Below are 21,403 nucleotides of genomic sequence, written 5' to 3' on the forward strand. Positions count from 1 at the left end.
TTCTATACAAGCAGAGAGGAGTCGCCCCCTGGTGGCCAGCAGAGAGAATGCAGGTTTAAGGCATATTCCAGTCCAACAGTTATTTAAGATGAGAAATGAGAAAGAAGAAGTGATGTTTTGGTGTTTACCCGCGGTGGATGAATCTCTCTGGAGGAGAAGATCTTTGGGACGTCTCTTTTGTTTGTCCCCTTTCCTCAGAGATTATAGCAACAAAAAAAATAAAAGAAATTAAGACGTCTAGATTAAGATGAGACGTCTAAGAAACTGTTCAACCCTGAATAACCTGAATGTAAACTCATCTTTTAAACTTCAGCCGGCTCTTTCAACATAAAAGCATCTCCACAACTTCAGTTTGTTCATGTTTTATTATTTTTTTCCTGAAGAGGGGTCGTCCTCTTTAAAATGAACAGAACATTCCATCACTTAAAAAAAAAAAAAAAAAAAAAAACTGTTTCCAAATCGAGACCAGAAACCGAGAGACGACTGATGACAGAAAGAGAAACAATAAATACTCTGAAGCGTCCGAGCAGAGAGAAGATTCCCGCTCGTGTAACTTTCCACGCCGTGAATCTGGTGCATGACGCTGCCAGGATGTGTGCTACACCAGCCTGGAGGAAGGAGCGGATTCATGTTAACACCCAGTCCACTTAATGAGCACACACACGGTGTAATGATGGGGGGATACGATCCGGAGACTCTTAATACCCCAAAGAACGGCTCATTTAAGTTCAAAAACAGACAAACACTAGTATCGGGGACAAACCAGGGATGGAAAACTAATTCCCTTTAGGACGCCTTGATGGGGGAAGTGTTGGACGTCGGCCGGAGTGATGGAGGCCGAGGCGTTGGCAGGTTGTTGTGGAAGGAGGGGTCCGCGTGAGGAAGAGGAGGGCGAGGAAGAGGACGGGGTTGCTTCCTCCCGGTCCTCTCATTCTATATCGTCCTCGCTCAGACTCTGTGCGCTCACGATACGCTGCAGGACAGAAGCAGAGAACAAACGTTCCACTCATGAACTTTTAAACCGTGGCTTGTTTGTTTGTTTTCTATGAGGAGCAACAGGAGGAGATCCATAGTAAAGGAGGAGGTGTTGGGCCTACCTGGCTGATGCTGGGCAGTTTGGTGAGCAGCATCTGGAAGACGGGCGGAGGCAGAGTCTGCTGCAGCACCTGCAGCAGCTGCTGAGGCTGACCACACACCGCAATGGCGTTGGTCAGGTGGTCCACGCCTTTCTCGTAGTCTCCTGTGGAGCGAAGGGCAAGGCGTGAGGACACGCCCACGGACTACACAAACTACAGGGAGGATCGGACGGGAGAAACAAAGAGTGAATGTGAAGGAGGTGTTGGTGTGAGGAGGTGTTACCCTGAGCCAGCAGCTCCTCCCCCAGCTGGATCTCCTCCAGGAAGAACTTCTGCACCGCCTCGGCGTCCTTCAGGTCTGGGAGCTGCAGGACAAACAAGCGTCAGACGCAGGAAGGAACTGGTGTCTTTGTTTGACCGGGTTCCCACATGAAGGGGAATAAAAACAGGCCGCCTCGGCGTTGAGCGGACAGAAAAACAGACACAGTATTTTAAACCCGTTCATGTGTGAGCTGAAAAACCAAGTAACCATAGTAGAGTTCTCAACGGGTCGGCCCAGCCCGACAAACCCGACGGGACCCGAAGTTTCGGGCCGGGTCCGGGCCGAAAAATACGCAAATGAGCCGGGTCGGGTCGGGCCTCGGGCTTCTTTTTTTTATAAAACACATTTCATTAAAAAAAAAAAAAAAAAAAAAATTGTAGGTTGTAAATTATATATTGTTTGCTGTGAATCATCGCTGTTCACGTTTGGTCAATCTGGCTGCCTGCTTCATGGGGCAGACGCACACCTGACGACGCTGCGTGACGCACTCACGCCTATAGCTATTGTGTGAAGACTTAATTTAATATTTATTTACGGCATATTTATTTATATAGGCTATTTAAAGTTTCGGTTGTTTGTGTTAAATCTTTTAATTTTAAATAAAGTTTCATTTGAATTCACTTCTGCTGTCTGTCTGATCGTGATAACAAGTGTATGAGGAAAACAATGCAGGCGCGCGGGGGGTCGGGTTCGGGTCGGGTTCGGGCCGACAATTCATGCTGGTGTGTCGGGCTGCGTCGGGTTCGGGTTTAAAAACCCGCGGGCACTTGTAAAAAAAAAAAAAAGATAAAGAAAAATACAGCGTGGGAAATATTATTGCAACTAAAATGTATAACATGATCAAAACAAAACTCCCTCATATTTAATGACGCGGCCCCAAAAAATGATCAAATCCTCCGACTTTCTACGTCTTCAAAATACTTTTTAAATTCCCCCGATATTCCAGAAACTCCCCGACCCCTGGGAAACCCTGTTTAGAGGTCAGACGTCACAGGAAGTCATCGTCCTGTAAAAGGTAATAAGCTCTGATCTGTGAGTCAGTCAAACTGTCAGAATAAAACAGGAAGTGAAGCTGTTCTGCCTCTAAAATAAAAGCCTACATATAAAGTGGTTACTGCTTCCAGTAGTGCAGTTTATTAATGCTTATACATGATGACATATGTATCAACGATAATTACATATTAATAAGATACAGAGAGGGTTGTATGGTACGTGTTATTTATATGAAAGTTCATTACATGTTTTGTAATAGGAGGAGTCGCCCCCTGATGGCCGACAGAGAGAATGCAAGTTGTAAGACACAATAACCAGTGATGTTACGAGATGTGCCGAGGCTTCAAAGCGTGTGTCGAGTAATGAAGGGGGCGTTTCCGCGAAGCGCCTATCGAGGCTTGCTTCATTTAGGGGAGGAGCCAAAAATGATGACGTCCGAAGCCTCGCTGCCCGGCTGTACCACGTGATTGCTTCTGGAAGTGGTTCAGATTTTGCTGCGAGGTTTTACAGCTATATAGAACCCTCAGGCTCCATTCAAAATGTGGGTTTTTGAAGGCGAGTTGCGGTCAGTTGAGAGTTTGGATAGTTTGGATACTAGAGTTTGGATACTAGAGTTTGGATAGTTTGGATACTAGAGTTTGGATAGTTTGGATACTAGAGTTTGGATAGTTTGGATACTAGAGTTTGGATAGTTTGGATACTAGAGTTTGGATAGTTTGGATAGTTTGGATACTAGAGTTTGGATACTAGAGTTTGGATAGTTTGGATACTAGAGTTTGGATAGTTTGGATACTAGAGTTTGGATAGTTTGGATAGTTTGGATACTAGAGTTTGGATACTAGAGTTTGGATAGTTTGGATACTAGAGTTTGGATAGTTTGGATACTAGAGTTTGGATAGTTTGGATACTAGAGTTTGGATAGTTTGGATACTAGAGTTTGGATACTAGAGTTTGGATACTAGAGTTTGGATAGTTTGGATACTAGAGTTTGGATAGTTTGGATACTAGAGTTTGGATACTAGAGTTTGGATACTAGAGTTTGGATAGTTTGGATACTAGAGTTTGGATACTAGAGTTTGGATACTAGAGTTTGGATAGTTTGGATACTAGAGTTTGGATACTAGAGTTTGGATAGTTTGGATACTAGAGTTTGGATACTACAGTTTGGATACTAGAGTTTGGATAGAGTTTGGATAGCGTTTATATAGTTTGGAGAGTTTAGGGAGAGAGAGAGATTTAGGAGAGTGATGATATTACCATTTGGGGAAAATTTACACACACAGAATACATACATAAAAATGTATTATACACATGTAGCACCCGTCTCATGTACCTATGGGGCGGGCCTGGGTTAAACTTATGATATTCCCCTTTTTGTTATGCTTAATAAATAAAATATGAATTGAGTAAATGAAAACCACACACAATAGCACTTTAAATGTAAATACTTTTTTAGTTCAAAATGGAAAAATAAAAAATGTGAAATAACCACTTGGGTTCAGTGACAATAAAATTAATATTCAACAGAAATGATACCTGTTTCAAATCACTTTAAATGCTGGCAATCACTGGTTCTTCACACCAAATATCATGAAACATAAAGCGAGCGAATAATGCAATGAACCCACACACACACACCACTGTCCACAACAGTCTGGGAAAAGCTACCCCAAAACCCCGTTGCAGGCCTGTTTCGTTGCTCGTGTGCGTTGAGGCCCAAAACACACTGGCCGGTTCGCTCTCGGAAAGCAAAATAAAAGGCACGTGCAAATCAACAGTTACTCACGGCTCCCGACAACAGCCGACAACAGTCCATGCGCTCCCGACAGTCCGTGGGGAAACGGGGGATGAGGGGGAAATGGCGGCTCGCCGGCAGGCGCAGCCGAAACTCACAGTCCGCTCGTAACGATTCCGTCCGACAGTTCTCGTCCACACCGGAGGGCGCAGATCCTCTTGACAGGGCACAAAAGTCTGTGTTATCCGGTAACAGTCCGTTCACCTTAAAACAAGAACTTTCAGCCTCTAAAAAAAAAGTCTCAAAACTTTGACGCGGTTGGGCTAACTCGTGTCTCTCCCTGCTTTCTTCCCGGAATCACAACACAGTCTCAGTCCCTCCCCCTCACGTCAGACTGCTCCCGCCATTGGCCGGAGTCTCCGAGCTCTGCACAAGCCAATCACAGCAAAGACTTTTGTGATCGACACCTCTTAAAACAAATAATATTGTGTAAATAACGTACTTACACTTAAACACTGTCTCAGATGAACTTACTCTTTTTTCTTTTAGGACACGACATGAGATGACATGAACTTATACTTTTAACACATACTTCTTGTAGATTTTTAACTTTTTTAACCTTTGTATTTTAACCATATTTATGCATTTTTAAACACATCAATAAACAATGAACTTCACATGAATTATGAATCTTTACATTATATTGTTATCAAAATGCAAATACACCCATTACTTTAGCAAGGGCTACATCCTCCCCCATCTAAGTGTCTGGATGTCCTCATCAGACCCCAAATCAATAGTTCAATACTCTGCCTAATGTATCTGTATGGCGTCTGGGTCATAGCTAATCTGGATTATCATACCTCGAAAACTAATAGTCACAGGTCTGTCAGTCGGTTGTCCAGGTTCATCATAACTGAGGCGTAGGACAGGTTTCACTTTCCTTTTTGCAGTAGGTTCACGGCGAGAGTCAGCATCCACAACCGAGGTGCTAGGGATAGGGACGTCTCCCTCGTCTAGCTCTGTGTCCACCACAGAGTCTCGGCGTGTCTGTGGACTTTCTTCCATTTGCTCCTCTGCTGCTGGAAGTTCATCCGCTGGTTCCTCCGCGTCAGGTAAGTCATTGACAACAAGATGATCTCTCACGGGTCTGTCGTGCAGGACCGGAGCATCCCTTTTTCCAGCCTCATTGCTCTGAGAGTCTACACGGGCATGAAGTGTCAGTGGAGGTAAGAAGTAGACATGTTCCTCTTCAGACTCTGAGTCATAATCATCTTGGCTTACATGTCTTGTGTTTTGTGTCTGATCTTCGTTTTCACACCTAGCTTGCTGTGCCCTGGTCACCGGTCTCTTGGGCTGTACTGTCCGATCTGATGGAGCAGACATTCTCACCAGGTAACCAATGGGTAGCAGGTGGTCTCTGTGTAATGTTTTCACTACACCAGTTCCTCTCTCCGGTTTTACACGATACACAGGAAGATTGGGTAACTTGGCGACCACTACATAGGGTAGGGAGTTCCAGCGATCTTGTAGTTTGTGTTTTCCTGTGATGCCAAGATTGCGAACCAATACCCGGTCTCCTTCCTCCAAGGTCTGATTCCGAACTCTTGTATCATACCGTTTTTTGTTCCGCTCATGGTTCTTGGAAGCTGCATCAGCGGCTAGCTGGTAAGCGTTCCGTAGCTCCTTTCTCATGTTGGCCACATACTGATGATGTTTCAAATCATTCTCTTCCTCGGATCCAATGCCAAAACACAAATCAACTGGTAGCCGCGCCTCTCTTCCAAACATAAGGAAGTAGGGCGAGTACCCAGTGGCATCATTTCTTGTGCTGTTGTAAGCATGCACTAGCTGACTGATATGTTGGCTCCATTTTGGCTTCTGAGCTGGATCAAGCGTGCCAAGCATTGCCAGAAGAGTGCGGTTAAACCGCTCAGGCTGAGGATCACCCTGAGGATGGTAAGGTGATGTTCTGGACTTGCGTACGCCAAGTAGGGTCAAAAGCTCTTTTATGAGTCTGCTCTCAAAATCTCGGCCCTGGTCACTGTGGATGCGGGCAGGCAACCCATAATGCACGAAGAACTTTTCAAAGAGGACTTTGGCTACAGTAAGTGCTTTCTGATCTTTTGTGGGAAATGCTTGAGCATATCTGGTGTAATGATCAGTGACAACTAGCACGTTAGCTATGCCTTTTGAGTCTGGCTCAATGGAAAGAAAATCTATGCAGACCAGATCTAGAGGGCCACTACTTGTGATCTGCTGTAAAGGGGCAGCTTTCTGTGGGATAGTTTTCCTAGCTACGCACCTTCCACAGTTCTGGATGTATGTCGCAATTTCAGAGGCCATTTTGGGCCAGTAAAACCGGTCCTTAATGAGCTCTGTGGTTCGGTCTGTACCGAGATGACCAGCATCATCGTGCACTGATTTCAACACCATCAGCCGATATTTATCAGGTAAGACAAGCTGACTCACTTCTCTCCCAGAGGGTCGTTTGGTGACTCTGAACAGAAGGCCACGCTTTACTTTAAGTTTGGAACTTTCTCTCTGCAGCAAGGTCACGTCTGGGTTAGGATGCTTAGGAGCTAGAGCACCTTGTCCCCGCTCAACTTGAAGCTTCACTACACCTATGACCGGATCAGAGTCTTGAGCTTCTGAGAGCTCCTTTAAGCTCAACTGCTCCAGTGGGCTCATTTCAATCTGAGTAAGACCAGCATACACAGCAGGAATGGCGTCAGGCGAAACACCTAGCTGGTCAACCAATCTGGTGGTGTCTTGGTAGGAACCAGCTGTAGTGATCCTACGACACAGGGCTTTGATGCCAGAGGGAGGTATATCCACCCACCCATCTCCTATCTCCTGCAGACTCCTGGACAATAAGTCAGCATCAATATTTTCCCGGCCGGGCTTGTAGCGGATGCTGAAGTCGTAGGTGGAGAGCGCCGCTAACCACCGGTGGCCTGTCGCATTCAACCTGGCCGTCGTCAAGACGTAGGTAAGGGGATTATTGTCTGTTCTTACCGTAAACTTCGCACCATACAAATAGTCATGGAACTTATCAACGACTGCCCATTTTAGAGCTAGAAATTCTAGCTGATGGACTGGATAGTTCCGTTCGGCTTGACTCAACTTGCGACTGGCAAAAGCGACTGGGCGGATCCCCTCTGGATACTCTTGATTAAGCACAGCTCCCAGCCCGTTTAGACTTGCGTCCACATGCAAGATGTAATGTTTAGCCGGGTCGGCAAAGGCCAAGACCGGTGCATGTGTGAGTTTGTAGACAGTGTTCTGAAAGGCTTCATCGCAAGCTGGAGTCCAACGACTACCAAAAGGCTCAGAGACTTGGAAGTAAGTCTCTTTCTTTCCTTTGACGACATCCTTCCTGCTCCTCTGTGCAGGAGGATAACCTTTAGTCAGTTCGGTGAGTGGGCGGACGATGGAGGAATAGCTCTCAATGAACCGCCGATAGTACCCACAAAATCCTAGAAAGGATCTCAGGGACTTCAAGTCGGTGGGTTTCTTCCAGTGGGTCACAGCCCTCACTTTCTCGGGGTCAGTGGCGACTCCAGAGGCCGATACAATGTGCCCTAGAAACTTCACCTGGGGCTGGCAAAATTGACACTTGTCAATGGAAAGTTTGAGGCCACATTCCTCTAGCCTATCCAGAACCTTTAATAGTCGCTCCTCATGCTCCTCTAGGGTCCTACCAAAAACAATGAGATCATCAAGGTACACGAGAACTTGTAGCAGGTTCATGTCTCCGACGGCTTTCTCCATTAACCTTTGGAAGGTTGCAGGAGCGCCAGTGATACCTTGAGGCATTCTCTCAAACTGAAAGAAGCCAAGAGGACAGATAAACGCTGTTCTTTCTTTATCTGCCTCTGACATCTCCACTTGGTAATATCCACTTCTCAAATCCAATACAGAGAACCATTTGCTCCCTGTCAAACAATCCAGTACATCATCTATGCGCGGCATAGTATACTGATCGGGAACAGTTCTGGAGTTCAGCAGCCGATAATCAATGCACATTCGCACTTTGCCACTCTTTTTTCTTACTATGACAATCGGAGATGCATACGGACTCCGCGACTCTTTGATTATTCCCGCCGCCAAAAGTTCCTGAAGATGGCGGCGAACATCTTCAATGTCAGCTGGGGCGATCCTGCGGGATCTCTCCCTGAACGGCCTAGTGTCTCGCAGCCTTATGTGGTGAGTCACACCTTTTGCTAGACCGACGTCCCACTCCTCCAATGAGAAGACATTGGCTCTCTCGGCTAGCTTTGTGGCTAACCTGGCTTTCCACGCCTCAGGTATGGGAGAATCCCCAAAGTCAAACAGCTCAGGGTCAATAGACTTCTCTTGGACTGAGGTCTTCTTTAACTCAGTGACCGTGTCTACCAGGTACACTTGGGCCAGCACTGTGCCAGTAGGGACAGCGGTCTCCTTTTGGGACTCATTTCTTAGCAGAAGTTTGAAACCATTGGTATCCATCGCAGACGCTGGCAGTACAACAGGTGGAACCAGTACACCAGCTGGGAGGTTTGCTGTTTCATCTACCTCGACCATCAGGATACTTTTACCCAAGGGCTGCTGCTGCTCCACTTTACAGACAGCATAACGCTCTCCCCCTGGGGGAATGGTGAGAGACCCGGGGCCTTGCCACTTCACCTGACCAACCACGCCCAGTGGTAAGACGCTAGGTGATGAGAGGGGTTCTGGTGTGAGAGTATCTATCCTCAGTGAATGAACCTCACCGTTACCTTCAAACTCTCCACAGTGGGTGAGCAAAGAATGCAGTTTCTTTGAGTTGGTGCCAATAATGGCGGGAACTGGGTCTGGACTCTTTGGGTCGGGGCATACTAGAGCCAAGATAGAGACTGCTCCCTCGGAGTTAGGGGGAAACCCCAACTCAACGGCCACATACCCCTTGTATGGGTAAGTAGAGTCACTCAGGCCCCATATGGCGAGGTCTGTAAGCGGAAGGATGGGCACATCGGGGAGGTGACGGGAGTACCAGCTCTCAAAAATGATGGTGACTCGAGAACCACTGTCTAAAAGAGCTCTACATGGCTGCCCTTCAATGGTCACATTGGCCATCATGGATGGACCGACCAGCCCTTCTGGCAAACCACTGAGTGAAGGTGTGTGCACTGAGCTTTTCCTGACTGAACCAACCCCTTTAGACTCAGCAGAGCCTTTGGAAGCCCCCTTCTCCTCCTTACTCTTGCGCAGCGCTCCGAGCAGTTTCTGGATTACTTTGGCTGTGTTCTCTGGGGCTATGCAGTGCGTGGCGATATGGCCGTTCTCGCCACACCGGTAACAGAAAAAACTTTCAGGATCTTTTACAGTGTATGGTTTCGAAGCTTTGCCGTATCTAGCTCCCCCATCTTTCCTTTTTGTATCTGCTGAGGTTGCACCATGTGATACAGACATGACAGTTAACTGGTGTTGTAACTGTTGCACTTGCTGCGTTAACTGCTGGACTTCACTTTCTGTTGCAGTATCTGTTCTTTTCTTGGGTGGTTTTTGTGTTAGCTCAGCTTGTGCGTCTTGTCGCTGGTGTGTTAGCTCTTTAAGCTGAGAGCGTAGCTCTTTAATCTCTGTCTTTAACTCTTGAACTTCTGTTGATTTGGTGTTTGTCTCCTCACCAACTTTAACTTGTCTCACTGTTGTGTTTAACTTACGTCGTGCAGTCTCATATTCTTCCTCCTCCCGGATCTCATTCAGGAGCTTCAGAAAGGTAGGGGGTTTCTCCTTCCTTTCTCTTAGTCTCAGCTGTAAAAGCATGATGTCAGACTCAGCAGCGCCCCTTATGAGTTGGTCGATGCGTGCACGATCAGCTCTGTGACTCGGGAGACCTCCTCTTTGCACCACTTTGGTCAGTGAGCGTTCCAACCTTCTCAGGAAGTCTGACAGCTTTTCTCCTCGCTGTTGGTGGAGACTCCTGAACGCAAAATACAAATCTTCACCAGACTCAGGAGTTCCGAATGCACTTTCCATAGCTTCTACATAACACTCAGGGCTAGCATCAGGATTATTTAGCCGCACAGCCTGGATAATTTCCAGAGCAGGCCCCTTTAAACTCTCTACTATTCTCTTTCGCTTCTCTCTGGCAGAACAGTCACACTCTTCAATCATCAGGCGAGCCTGCTCGAGCCAGTGTTCAACACTCTCCTCACCTGCTGGTGTGGGGAGATGACCAGAGAACGTCCGAAGACGTCTAAATGCATTGTTCTCACTGGTAGGTCGCATAGTTTTTTCTAACAGATCTCCAACTGCACGTATGATCGATTCAGGTGAGTTACCCTGTGGAACATCTGTAGACAGCATGGCATGAACATCATTAACTGATTTTCCCTCCTCTTTCATTAGCTTGTTAAGCTTGGCTAAGAAGTCATCAGCCGGACTCTCAGATTCAACAAAGAGGGATATTTTCCAGGCAGGACCCCCATCCAATGTCTGAAGTTGAGATGGTATGCGGTCTGGGTGAACATCTTGACGACATTCACAAAGTACTAGGTTTTTACTCGTCTGAGAGTTAAGTCTTGCGTCCAGGGCCGTAGCCAGCTATGAGGTCACCGAGGTCCGGACCTCGGTAAAAAATTGGGCCCGAACAGCATATTAACACACCGCCACCGGACAGCTTTTATTTTGAAACCACAGGAAGTTATCTATCGGCGGAAGTCACGGGAAATTTACAGAAGAGATGACCACAGACAACACTGCGAGTTGACAGGTGAGTGACAGCTTTTAAATATTATGCTACAAGCAGAACAAGTTAAACCAATGATCGACGCGATCCAACAGTGTAAACTTGCAGTATTGATCCACTATTTTCGGTCTTAAGGCGGGTCCACACCGCACCGACTGCCCGACTCGCGTCGGTAAATGAAGTCGGGCTACTTAATATGGCGTATAAGACGCGTCGTGGCTTATACGACGTGGGCCGATTCGAGCGACCACACCAAGGAGACTCATGTCACGGACGCCGACTCTCTCAAAGACGCCGATTTTCGGTCCGGTGTGGACTCGCCTTTAGTCGACACAGTAGGCTAAGTAGCCGAACGTATGAGGAGCGTTCGGATGGAGTCCGGCAGACAGCAGTCAGACCGGGTGACATTCAAGTAGACGAGAGAGCGACGGTAAAACTTGGGGGAGGTCGCCAAAATATATTGTGGACGGTCCCGGGAACGCTAAACGTCCGACTCCCGAGATAAAACATTTTGCCGGCTGCCCTGGCGGTATCTCACCGCGAGTTGGTAACCTTTAAGGCTCATAGCGTAGCAAGTGTGTGTATGTGTGTGTGTGTATAAACAATAAGATAATAAGTGATCATGATGAGAACAGTCTCTCTCTCATAGGCCATAGGCTTATAATGTTAGGGCTATGTATATAATCAATAAGGTCTAATCAACCTCTTTTGATTTCCCCCTACAGAGGAAAAAAAAACAAATCAGTGACTGTCTGAAGAGTGAAAAATGTCAAAAAGAAAAAAAATTCAACAGAGTACGTTGGATTCATTTGTTTAAAAGAAAAACAGGTTGTGTGAAAATGAGGACAGAGAAGGGGAGAATGAGCAGAGGAAACAGGAGGATAGAAAGAAGTGTGGAGCTTCTGCAAAGAGTGGAGAAGAGACAGGACAGAGCAAAGAACTATGTGGAAAGACAGGAGAGACGAGAGAAGAGAGGAGAAGAGATAGGGCAGAGTGGAAAACCAAGTGGAATGGATGAACAGAGAGAATGGAGTGGAGAATCAGGAGGACCAGTTCAGTCAGAACAACAGAGGGGACCAGAAACACAGACAGGAGAACACAAACAACCAGCAGCACAGACAGGAGAGAGAGCTCAGACAGAAAAACAGAGAGAGGGTGGGAAAATCCAGAGAGGACCAGGTCATAGAGAAAATAGTCAGAATGAAACAGTTGTCTTCGATGCTCTGGATCCTGTGAACTACAAAAATAAAATGTAATCGGGGTGATCATTTTAACTTATGTTTGTGTATTTTATGTCATTTCAGAGGGCCAATGCAGAGAGAGGAGCATGTGGAGGATGACTGACTGAAACACACACACACACACACACACACACACACACACACACACACACACACACACACACACACACTGCTAGCACAATAAAAACATTTTCTTTTTACCAACAAGTGTATCAGTGTACTTATTTTTGTAAGTGACATTTTGGTATGGTTTGTGCAAAAACTGGTAAAAGGGGTGTCTTTCCTGGGACGGACCTCACTAATTTTGAAATCCTGGCTACGGCCCTGCTTGCGTCTCTTACTTTTACTCTTCCAAAAGCTTTTACTGTCTCAGCAGTCGCTTCAATGGCTGTATGGTCAGTGTCAGCAGAAACGTCATGCAGTACAAAGGCCCGGTTTGGGTCTATGCCTGCCTCACTGCACCAGCTACTAAGCTCAGGAGCTGTCTGACTAGTTGTCCGAGTAGTCGTCTGAGTAGTCATTACTCTAACCTACTATGTGTAACTGTGAAAGACTGAAACGAAATGCACCTTTAACGGGCAAAAACTAAAAAGATTAAGCATGGGAATATCCCAGCGGTGCCTCCATTTTGTGTAGCACCCGTCTCATGTACCTATGGGGCGGGCCTGGGTTAAACTTATGATATTCCCCTTTTTGTTATGCTTAATAAATAAAATATGAATTGAGTAAATGAAAACCACACACAATAGCACTTTAAATGTAAATACTTTTTTAGTTCAAAATGGAAAAATAAAAAATGTGAAATAACCACTTGGGTTCAGTGACAATAAAATTAATATTCAACAGAAATGATACCTGTTTCAAATCACTTTAAATGCTGGCAATCACAAGTTCTTCACACCAAATATCATGAAACATAAAGCGAGCGAATAATGCAATGAACCCACACACACACACCACTGTCCACAACAGTCTGGGAAAAGCTACCCCAAAACCCCGTTGCAGGCCTGTTTCGTTGCTCGTGTGCGTTGAGGCCCAAAACACACTGGCCGGTTCGCTCTCGGAAAGCAAAATAAAAGGCACGTGCAAATCAACAGTTACTCACGGCTCCCGACAACAGCCGACAACAGTCCATGCGCTCCCGACAGTCCGTGGGGAAACGGGGGATGAGGGGGAAATGGCGGCTCGCCGGCAGGCGCAGCCGAAACTCACAGTCCGCTCGTAACGATTCCGTCCGACAGTTCTCGTCCACACCGGAGGGCGCAGATCCTCTTGACAGGGCACAAAAGTCTGTGTTATCCGGTAACAGTCCGTTCACCTTAAAACAAGAACTTTCAGCCTCTAAAAAAAAAGTCTCAAAACTTTGACGCGGTTGGGCTAACTCGTGTCTCTCCCTGCTTTCTTCCCGGAATCACAACACAGTCTCAGTCCCTCCCCCTCACGTCAGACTGCTCCCGCCATTGGCCGGAGTCTCCGAGCTCTGCACAAGCCAATCACAGCAAAGACTTTTGTGATCGACACCTCTTAAAACAAATAATATTGTGTAAATAACGTACTTACACTTAAACACTGTCTCAGATGAACTTACTCTTTTTTCTTTTAGGACACGACATGAGATGACATGAACTTATACTTTTAACACATACTTCTTGTAGATTTTTAACTTTTTTAACCTTTGTATTTTAACCATATTTATGCATTTTTAAACACATCAATAAACAATGAACTTCACATGAATTATGAATCTTTACATTATATTGTTATCAAAATGCAAATACACCCATTACTTTAGCAAGGGCTACACACATATGCAGTGTTTCCCCTACCATTGTACCGGGGCCGCCAGTCCAAGGAGACCTACCGCCAGGCCAAAAAAAAAAAATCAATACGCCAAAAATAAGCCACCTATCAATTCATTCATAAATCAATAATCATTTACACTAGGAGCGCCTCCGCGCAACACAGTAGACTTGCTCCGCAAGACGCGCGGCCGCAACAATCCACGCTGCGCGCTCCAGCTACGTTCTTCTTTGTGTACTTTATGCGCTTGATGTTGTTCTGATGCCGCTCTGCCTCGTTAAACCACCACGATGTCGCTTTCTACTTTGAAAACACGGAAAGTTGACACTGTATTTTGATAAGCTGTTGCACTCTTCAGACTCGTGGTGTGAGCGGAACCGGACCGGTGCCGGAACCGGACCGGTGCCGGTCCAAAATCCGCTTTCCTCGCGCTGCCTGCTCTCACAGATCCGCTCGTGCGCACATTCGAGCGTTGTCGAGAAATATATGCAGAGACGGCGCTCCTTAAAAACAACATCAAGCCATGCGTGTGTAGTATGAGGACGTGGTGACGTATGTACAACCGGCTAACGGGCCAAAGCCCGTTTGGGCTGGAGCAGTGTGAATGCAAAGCTGCGGGGGACCCCCCGGGGGCAACCGTGCCGAGGCACGCTACTGATCGTGTGGCGCAACAAGAGTTGCTGACAATTTAAGAAAAAGTGTTTTTGAACATATGCGATGTTTCTATATGTTACTGGGGGAAAAAATTGTTATTTTTGGGTGTTTAATTCATTAGTATTAGTATAGTGTAAAAAGGGAAACAGTACTAGTATACCACCAGTAGATGGCAGAGTACCACCAAGGACAGTGCTGTCTGTGCCGAAATCTCACGTGATCGTGCGGGATTCTGTGAGATTTGCTCACTCCTGAACCACAGACGGCCATTGTCAAGTGTGTTGTTACTGAGCCGATCTTTTCTATTTTGCAGGTGAGTTGGGTATATGGGGAGTGTACACACTGTAAGAATGTTGTTATGGGCAGATATGTTTCGGATTACGTTTTGACGATGTTTAACTGTGTTTATGACATTTGTTGAGTGTGTTTGTAGTAAGAGTGGGTGGGTTAGCAGCTATTAGCATTAGCAACAAAACGCATGAAGTCCGAGAGTAGCTGCAGCGGAGTAGGAGTCATGTTAGGGCCTTAATGAGGTACGCTATGCTCAGCTAAGCTGCGTCAGATAGTCTGCTGAATGTTCTGTGGTGAAGAAATAAGTGATGTTGTAATATTATGACGGTTATGTGAATGTTGGGTTTATACTATGCTGGGAAGTGGGTTATTTTGGAAGAAGAAAACAGATTTGAATGTGAATATACTAATACTGTTATTATTGAATATTATTGAGTATTGGTTTATGGATATTATATTTTGGGTTTTTGACATTATTGCAGATTTTGGGGATTCGGTGAGATTTGCTCACTCCTGAACCACAGACGGCCATTGTCAAGTGTGTTGTTACTGAGCCGATCTTTTCTATTTTGCAGAAAACGCAACTCCAATAAAACAAATATGTGACACCAGTTGGAAATTGCATCATATCCTCTTTGGTCCTGTTACATATTTTGGCGAGCTAGCCAGGAGGAGTGATTCAGCCTGTGATTCACCCGAAAGGGAGACGAACCTGGGTCGGTATCATCGTCAGAGAAAGAAGAATGGAGCAACTACGGGATGAAGTAAGCGGAGAACTGCTGGAGTTGGACAAGGCAGAGCTCATCTCCACATGTCGACAGCTAAAGTGCTCAGAGCCAACAAGAGGGTTCGAGAAGGAAGCTCGTCGTGCCCTCATCAGACTGGCTGAGCAGGTGCTGGATGAAGTGGAGGATGGAGAGGAGAGTTCAGTGTTTCAGCAGTACTTACAGAATATCCTGTCATGGATGAAGAACCTGAAAAAGAAAGAGCCCGGTGAGTTAAAGACTGTACCTGATAAACCAAGTGAATTAGAGGTCTTGAAAGAGAGATATCTCAAGCTGCAGGAGGAACAGAAAGAAGCCTGTCGACTGCTTGAAGAGGAGATCGTCATCTTGGAGGAGATAGCCGTCCTGGAAGGAGGACAACAGACAAAAGAACCAGTGGTAGATACAAAGACAGTCATGATGTCACCACCTTCAGTGAAACTGCCTGAAGTGACGCTTAGGAGGGAATTTCGGATCTGTGGCCAGGTCGGAGAACCAGGCCAAAGAGAGAAAATCTCCTATGCCAGCTTAATCAACCAAATAGAGGCTGGACAACGTAAGGGCCACTCAGAGGTGGAGATCATTGAAGCTGTCACACGTGCAGTGACCCCAGGCCTACATCTGAGAGACCTGCTGGAGATCAAAAGAGGCCTGACCTTGCCCAATCTAAAAACTATTCTCAGAGGTCACTACAAAGTCGACTCATCTTCCGATCTGCTACACCGACTGATGAACATTACACAAGATCCCAAGGAATCAGCCCAAACATTCCTGTTCAGAGCAATTGAACTGAAGGAGAAGTTAATGTGGAGCTCGGATAATGAACATGAGGGTGGGCAGTATAGCCCCGAACTAATTCAGAGAAAGTTCCTCCGCTCTCTTGAAACAGGACTGTATAGTGACGCTGTGAAATTCCAGATTAAGCCTTACCTTAACAGCCCCAGTGTGACAGATGAAGAGTTAATTGAGCGAATAAATGATGCTGCAAATCTGGAACAGGAACGGCAGCAAAAACTAAAGAAGACAGTCATGAGCAAGCCCCCTAAACTCAGTGAAATTCAGACAGAGGTGTCCACCCATGCCCCTCAACCCCCACCAGAAGATCACAGAGACCCTGCAAACACTGCTGAGTTCAAAACCAAAAGTAAGAAAAGTCAGGGGCGCAGCACAGAGCAGGATTCCAACACTAGTCACCTCATAGAAGGACTCCGGGCAGAGCTGCGGGAAATGAAGAAGCTAGTTCTTGAGAGCGTGGAGGCTAACAGAAAGACTCAAACAGACAGAACTGACAGATCTTCAGGCTATGCCAGGGACAGACCAAGAGGATGCAGCACCTGTCAGGAGGCTCAGATTGGAGAGTCGTGCAGGCACTGCTTCAAGTGCGGCCAAGACGGGCACCTCTCCAGAGGATGTCGGCAGAGCAGAGAACAGCAGGGAAACTCCAGAGGGCTGCCGAGTCGGGACTCTCGGTAGCCCATGGACATGAAACCCCACTTTGTCCCACTGAGCAGACAGTTGTCACCCAAATAACGTCTCCGCTCCAGAGTCCCACCAACTATCTCTCACCCCGACGCCGAGCCAAACTTCTAGACCTCATCGGTAAGAGATGTACTGTCCATTGTCAATTAAACGGAGTCCCTGTAGAAGCATTATGGGACACGGGGGCTCAGAGTAGTATTGTAAATGAAGAGTGGAGGAAAGTGAATCTACCCAACTGTGAGGTGAGACCTATTGATCAGCTGCTGGAAGCAGACAGACTAATTGGACTGGCAGCAAACCAAACAGAGATACCTTTCCTGGGTTGGGTAGAGGTCGAGTTCAGACTAGGCAAAGATGTAGACCGCACCGAAGAACCACTCTTAGTGCCCACTCTAGTGGCAAGTGACCCAAATGTGGCAGAGCAGCCCATAATTGGCTTCAATGTAATAGAGGCGGTGCTAAATGGGGAGGGGATGTCAGAGGCGAAGTCAGCAACCATTCTCCAAGTGAGCAAGGCATTCTCTGTGACCTTCAAATCTGCAAAGTCAATGCTCAGACTTGTGCAGTCCCCAGAGTTTAATGAAGAAGTTGGAATTGTGCATACAGGGAAGAAGATCCGACTAGCAGCTGGACAGGTCAGTGTTGTCTATGTCAAAGCTAGTAGTGGAGCACAATTTCAAGGTCAAAGCCTCCTACTTGTCCCTTGTGATGAACCCACCCTACCTGAGGGAGTAATTATGGAAGAGGGGTTAGTCAGCATCCCCACCGACAGGTCAATGTATGTACCGATCCCCATTGCTAATGTCAGTAAGCAGGCCGTGACCTTAAATAAACGCACAGTCCTGGGTCACCTCCAAACAGTCAAGACTGCCTATCCAGTAAGAGTGGAACAGATAAAGAGTGATGTCACCAAAGAAGTTGGAGAGAGAGAGAACTGGGAACAGAGTGACACTAAACAGACAGGTGAACTGAAAAAGTACACCACTATCAATCAACGGAAAACGCCAAAACCAGATCAGTGGGATCCCCCTGTCGATCATTCCCACCTGACTGATGACCAGAGAGACATTGTGAAACAATTACTGAGAGAGGAGTGTCATGCGTTTGCCTATGATGAAGATGACATAGGGTGTATCGACTCCCTGAAACTTCACATTAGTCTTCAGGACCCCACTCCAGTAAAAAGAACGTACGTGTCAGTCCCCAAACCACTACATAATGAAGTCAAAGAATATCTACAAGACTTACTGAATCGTGGTTGGATAGTCCAGTCAAGATCCCCATACGCATCACCAGTGGTGTGTGTGAGGAAGAAAGATGGAACATTGAGGCTTTGCTGTGATTACAGGGAGCTGAACAGGAAATCCATTCCGGATTGCCATCCAATCCCCCGAATCCAAGATATGCTAGACTCTCTCACAGGCAGCTCTTGGTTCTCAGTATTGGATCAGGGTAAGGCCTACCACCAGGGGTTTCTGAGTGAGGAAAGCCAACCCCTCACAGCCTTCATAACACCCTGGGGCCTTTACCAGTGGACCAGAATCCCCTTTGGTTTGAGTTCAGCCCCCGCTGAGTTCCAGCGTAACATGGAAGAGTGCCTAGTGGGTCTGAGGGATAATATCTGTCAACCATACCTTGATGATAATCTCGTTCACAGCTCAAGCTTTGAGGACCATGTCAACCACGTGAGATCTGTGCTCAAGAGATATCAAAACCAGGGAGTTAAGCTCAGTCCACACAAGTGTGAGGTGTTCACGCGAAAGGTCAGATTCCTGGGGCGAATGGTTTCTGGTGAAGGCTACACGATGGACCCCGCTGAAGTGGCCCCTGTGCAGGCTTTAAAGGAGAGAGTACATGCCACTGTTTCAGACTTAAGACGGACAATGGGATTCTTATCATACTACAGGCCATATATTCCAAACTTCTCCAGACTCGCAAACCTCTGTACCAGCTTCTCTCTTCACCACCTGAAAAGACAGCACCAATAGAGCCAAAGGCAAGTAGAGGGTGTGGGACCAAAATAAATAGAGGTAACCCCCCACCTAACACTCCCATACACTGGACACCAAGCCACCAAGAGACACTGAACTTCCTCATAGATAAGCTGACTGAGCCCCCCATTCTTGGCTACCCGGATTTCACCCAACCATTTACTTTGCATTGTGATGCATCTCAGGAGGGGCTGGGTGCAGTGCTTTATCAGAGACAGAACAGTAAGATGGTTGTTATTGGATACGGCTCCAGAACTCTAACCCCACCTGAAAAAAACTATCACATGCACTCAGGGAAGTTAGAGTTCTTAGCACTGAAATGGGCGATTTGTGAGCGTTTCAGAGACTATTTGTATCATGCTCCCCACTTCACAGTATATACAGATAACAATCCCCTGACTTACGTCCTCTCAACAGCGAAGCTTAATGCTACAGGTCACCGGTGGGTTGGTGAGTTGTCGGATTTCAACTTTTCTATAAAGTATCGCCCTGGCAAACACAATGCTGACGCAGATGGCCTATCTCGTATGCCTGTAGACATAAACAAGCTCATGGAGCAGTGTACAGAGGAGGTTCACCAGGAAGTTATTAGTGCATCTGTGCAGGGAGTGACTGTGCAAAGAGATACACCCCTCATGTGGGCCATGCCAGTGTCTATTGAGGCCGTGGCAGAAGTGCGAGACTCACCCACCCTGAGCAAACCTCTAACACCAGAGCAAATCAGAGAAAGTCAGCTGGGAGACCCTGTCATTGGTCGAGTCCTCCATTTCAAAGGTAACAACCAGCAGCCTCTCAACAAGATACTCAAAAATGAGTCAGCTGATGTAAGAGCTCTATTGAGGCAGTGGCATAAACTGTATATTGATGAGAAAGGCGTCCTCTACAGAAAGGCCGGTGACAAACGTCAGCTTGTCCTGCCAAGGGAACATCACCCCACTGTGTTTCAGGAGCTTCATCGTGAAATGGGACATCCTGGAGTCGACCGAACACACAACCTGATCCGAGACCGGTTTTATTGGGCCCGGATGCAGAGTGACATAGACCACTTCGTCACCAAGGTCTGTGAGTGCCTGAAGACTAAACGACCCCAAAAGGCAACCAGAGCCCCTCTCATGCCCATCGTGTCAACATGGCCCTTTGAAATAGTGTCTGTTGATTTCCTCCACTTGGAGACCTGCAAACAAGGGTACCAGTATATCCTAGTAGTAATGGATCACTACACCCGCTTCGCACAGGCCTATGCCACCAAAAACAAAAGTGCAAAGACTGTGGTTGACAAGTTGTTTAATGATTTCGCCCTCCATTGGGGTTTTGCTGAACGCGTCCACCATGACATGGGTGGCGAGTTCCAGAACAGACTGATGGATGAGCTGCAGAGGTGCAGTGGAGTGAGAGCCTCTCATACTACCTGTTATCATCCACAAGGAAACGGACAGGTAGAGCGGTTTAACAGGACACTATTGTCAATGCTTCGGACACTCACAGCTACAGAAAAAGCAGACTGGAAAAGTTCATTGGCCAAGATGATTCATGCATACAACTGCACACGCAGCGAGGCCACTGGATTCTCACCTTATTACCTGCTTTATGGCCGTTCTCCCCGCTTGCCAATAGACTTGCTTTTCAACATACCACCTACAGAGGGACAAGAGAGCTATGTGGCATATGTTGAAAACTGGCGAAACAGAATGAGACAGGCATACGAGATTGCCTCTAAGACAGCTGCCAAGGAATCTGCTCGGGGTAAAACGGGTTATGACAAAAGAGTTCATGGAGCTGACCTCGAACCAGGTGGACGAGTGCTTGTCCGTAATCTATCAGAAAGAGGGGGTCCGGGCAAGCTGCGATCCTATTGGGAAGATAGAGTCCATGTGGTGGTGAAAAGAAGGAGCAGTGACAGCCCTGTGTATGAGGTGGTACCGGAAGGGGGTGGTAAATGTCGAGTGCTGCACAGAAACCTCTTACTCCCATGTGACAGCTTACCCCTAAGCCACCCTGAAACAGACCCACCACCGAAAAGAGCCAGCCCCACACTGAGGAGGAAAAGAGGACAGAAGACTGATAAACAAATTGGAAGCTCTGACAGCGACAGCAGTGAGGAAGGTGAGCTTGTGTGCCATTTCCCCAATCACCAGCAACAGAGCCAAAGAACTCTGAACCTAAACCCTGAGGCAGAGCCCTTCGTGCCAGACATGGAAGATCAACAAGGAGAACCTGCACCACAGGACGTAGGACAAGACATCGATGACTACACGCCAGCAGGTGACAGAGTTGACAACACTTCAGAGCCTGGAGATCGTCTGCTAGACTCATCAGAGCATCCGACGTCGGAGGAGGATGAGCCT

At 46.9% G+C, this 21,403-nt stretch overlaps 1 protein-coding gene across 1 annotated transcript; it reads right to left on the reverse strand.

The window, feature by feature from the left end:
* Window positions 1-9: 9 nt before the first annotated feature.
* Window positions 10-4,837, reverse strand: LOC311011377 (mitochondrial import receptor subunit TOM20 homolog). The gene is made up of 4 exons (XM_084006284.1): window positions 4,178-4,837; window positions 1,360-1,441; window positions 1,098-1,240; window positions 10-973 (listed from the first exon to the last, which is right to left on the reverse strand). The coding sequence occupies exons 1-4, from the start codon at window positions 4,205-4,207 to the stop codon at window positions 929-931; spliced, it is 300 nt and encodes a 99-aa protein (XP_083862410.1). The 5' UTR covers window positions 4,208-4,837; the 3' UTR covers window positions 10-928.
* Between the last annotated feature and the right edge of the window lie 16,566 nt (window positions 4,838-21,403).

Source organism: Eutrigla gurnardus, assembly GCF_963514095.1.
Source record: "Eutrigla gurnardus genome assembly, chromosome: 3".
In the NCBI taxonomy this organism is placed as follows: domain Eukaryota; kingdom Metazoa; phylum Chordata; class Actinopteri; order Perciformes; family Triglidae; genus Eutrigla; species Eutrigla gurnardus.

What these genes read in the sequence shown, in the direction of transcription:
- LOC311011377 (XM_084006284.1), bottom strand. Translation starts at nt 4,207, where the DNA reads ATGGACTGTTGTCGGCTGTTGTCGGGAGCC. An exon ending in GGAGGAGCTGCTGGCTCAGG is followed by an intron (nt 1,241 to 1,359) that starts GTAACACCTCCT and finishes TTCGCTCCACAG; the next exon opens with GAGACTACGAGAAAGGCGTG. An exon ending in AACTGCCCAGCATCAGCCAG is followed by an intron (nt 974 to 1,097) that starts GTAGGCCCAACA and finishes TCTGTCCTGCAG; the next exon opens with CGTATCGTGAGCGCACAGAG.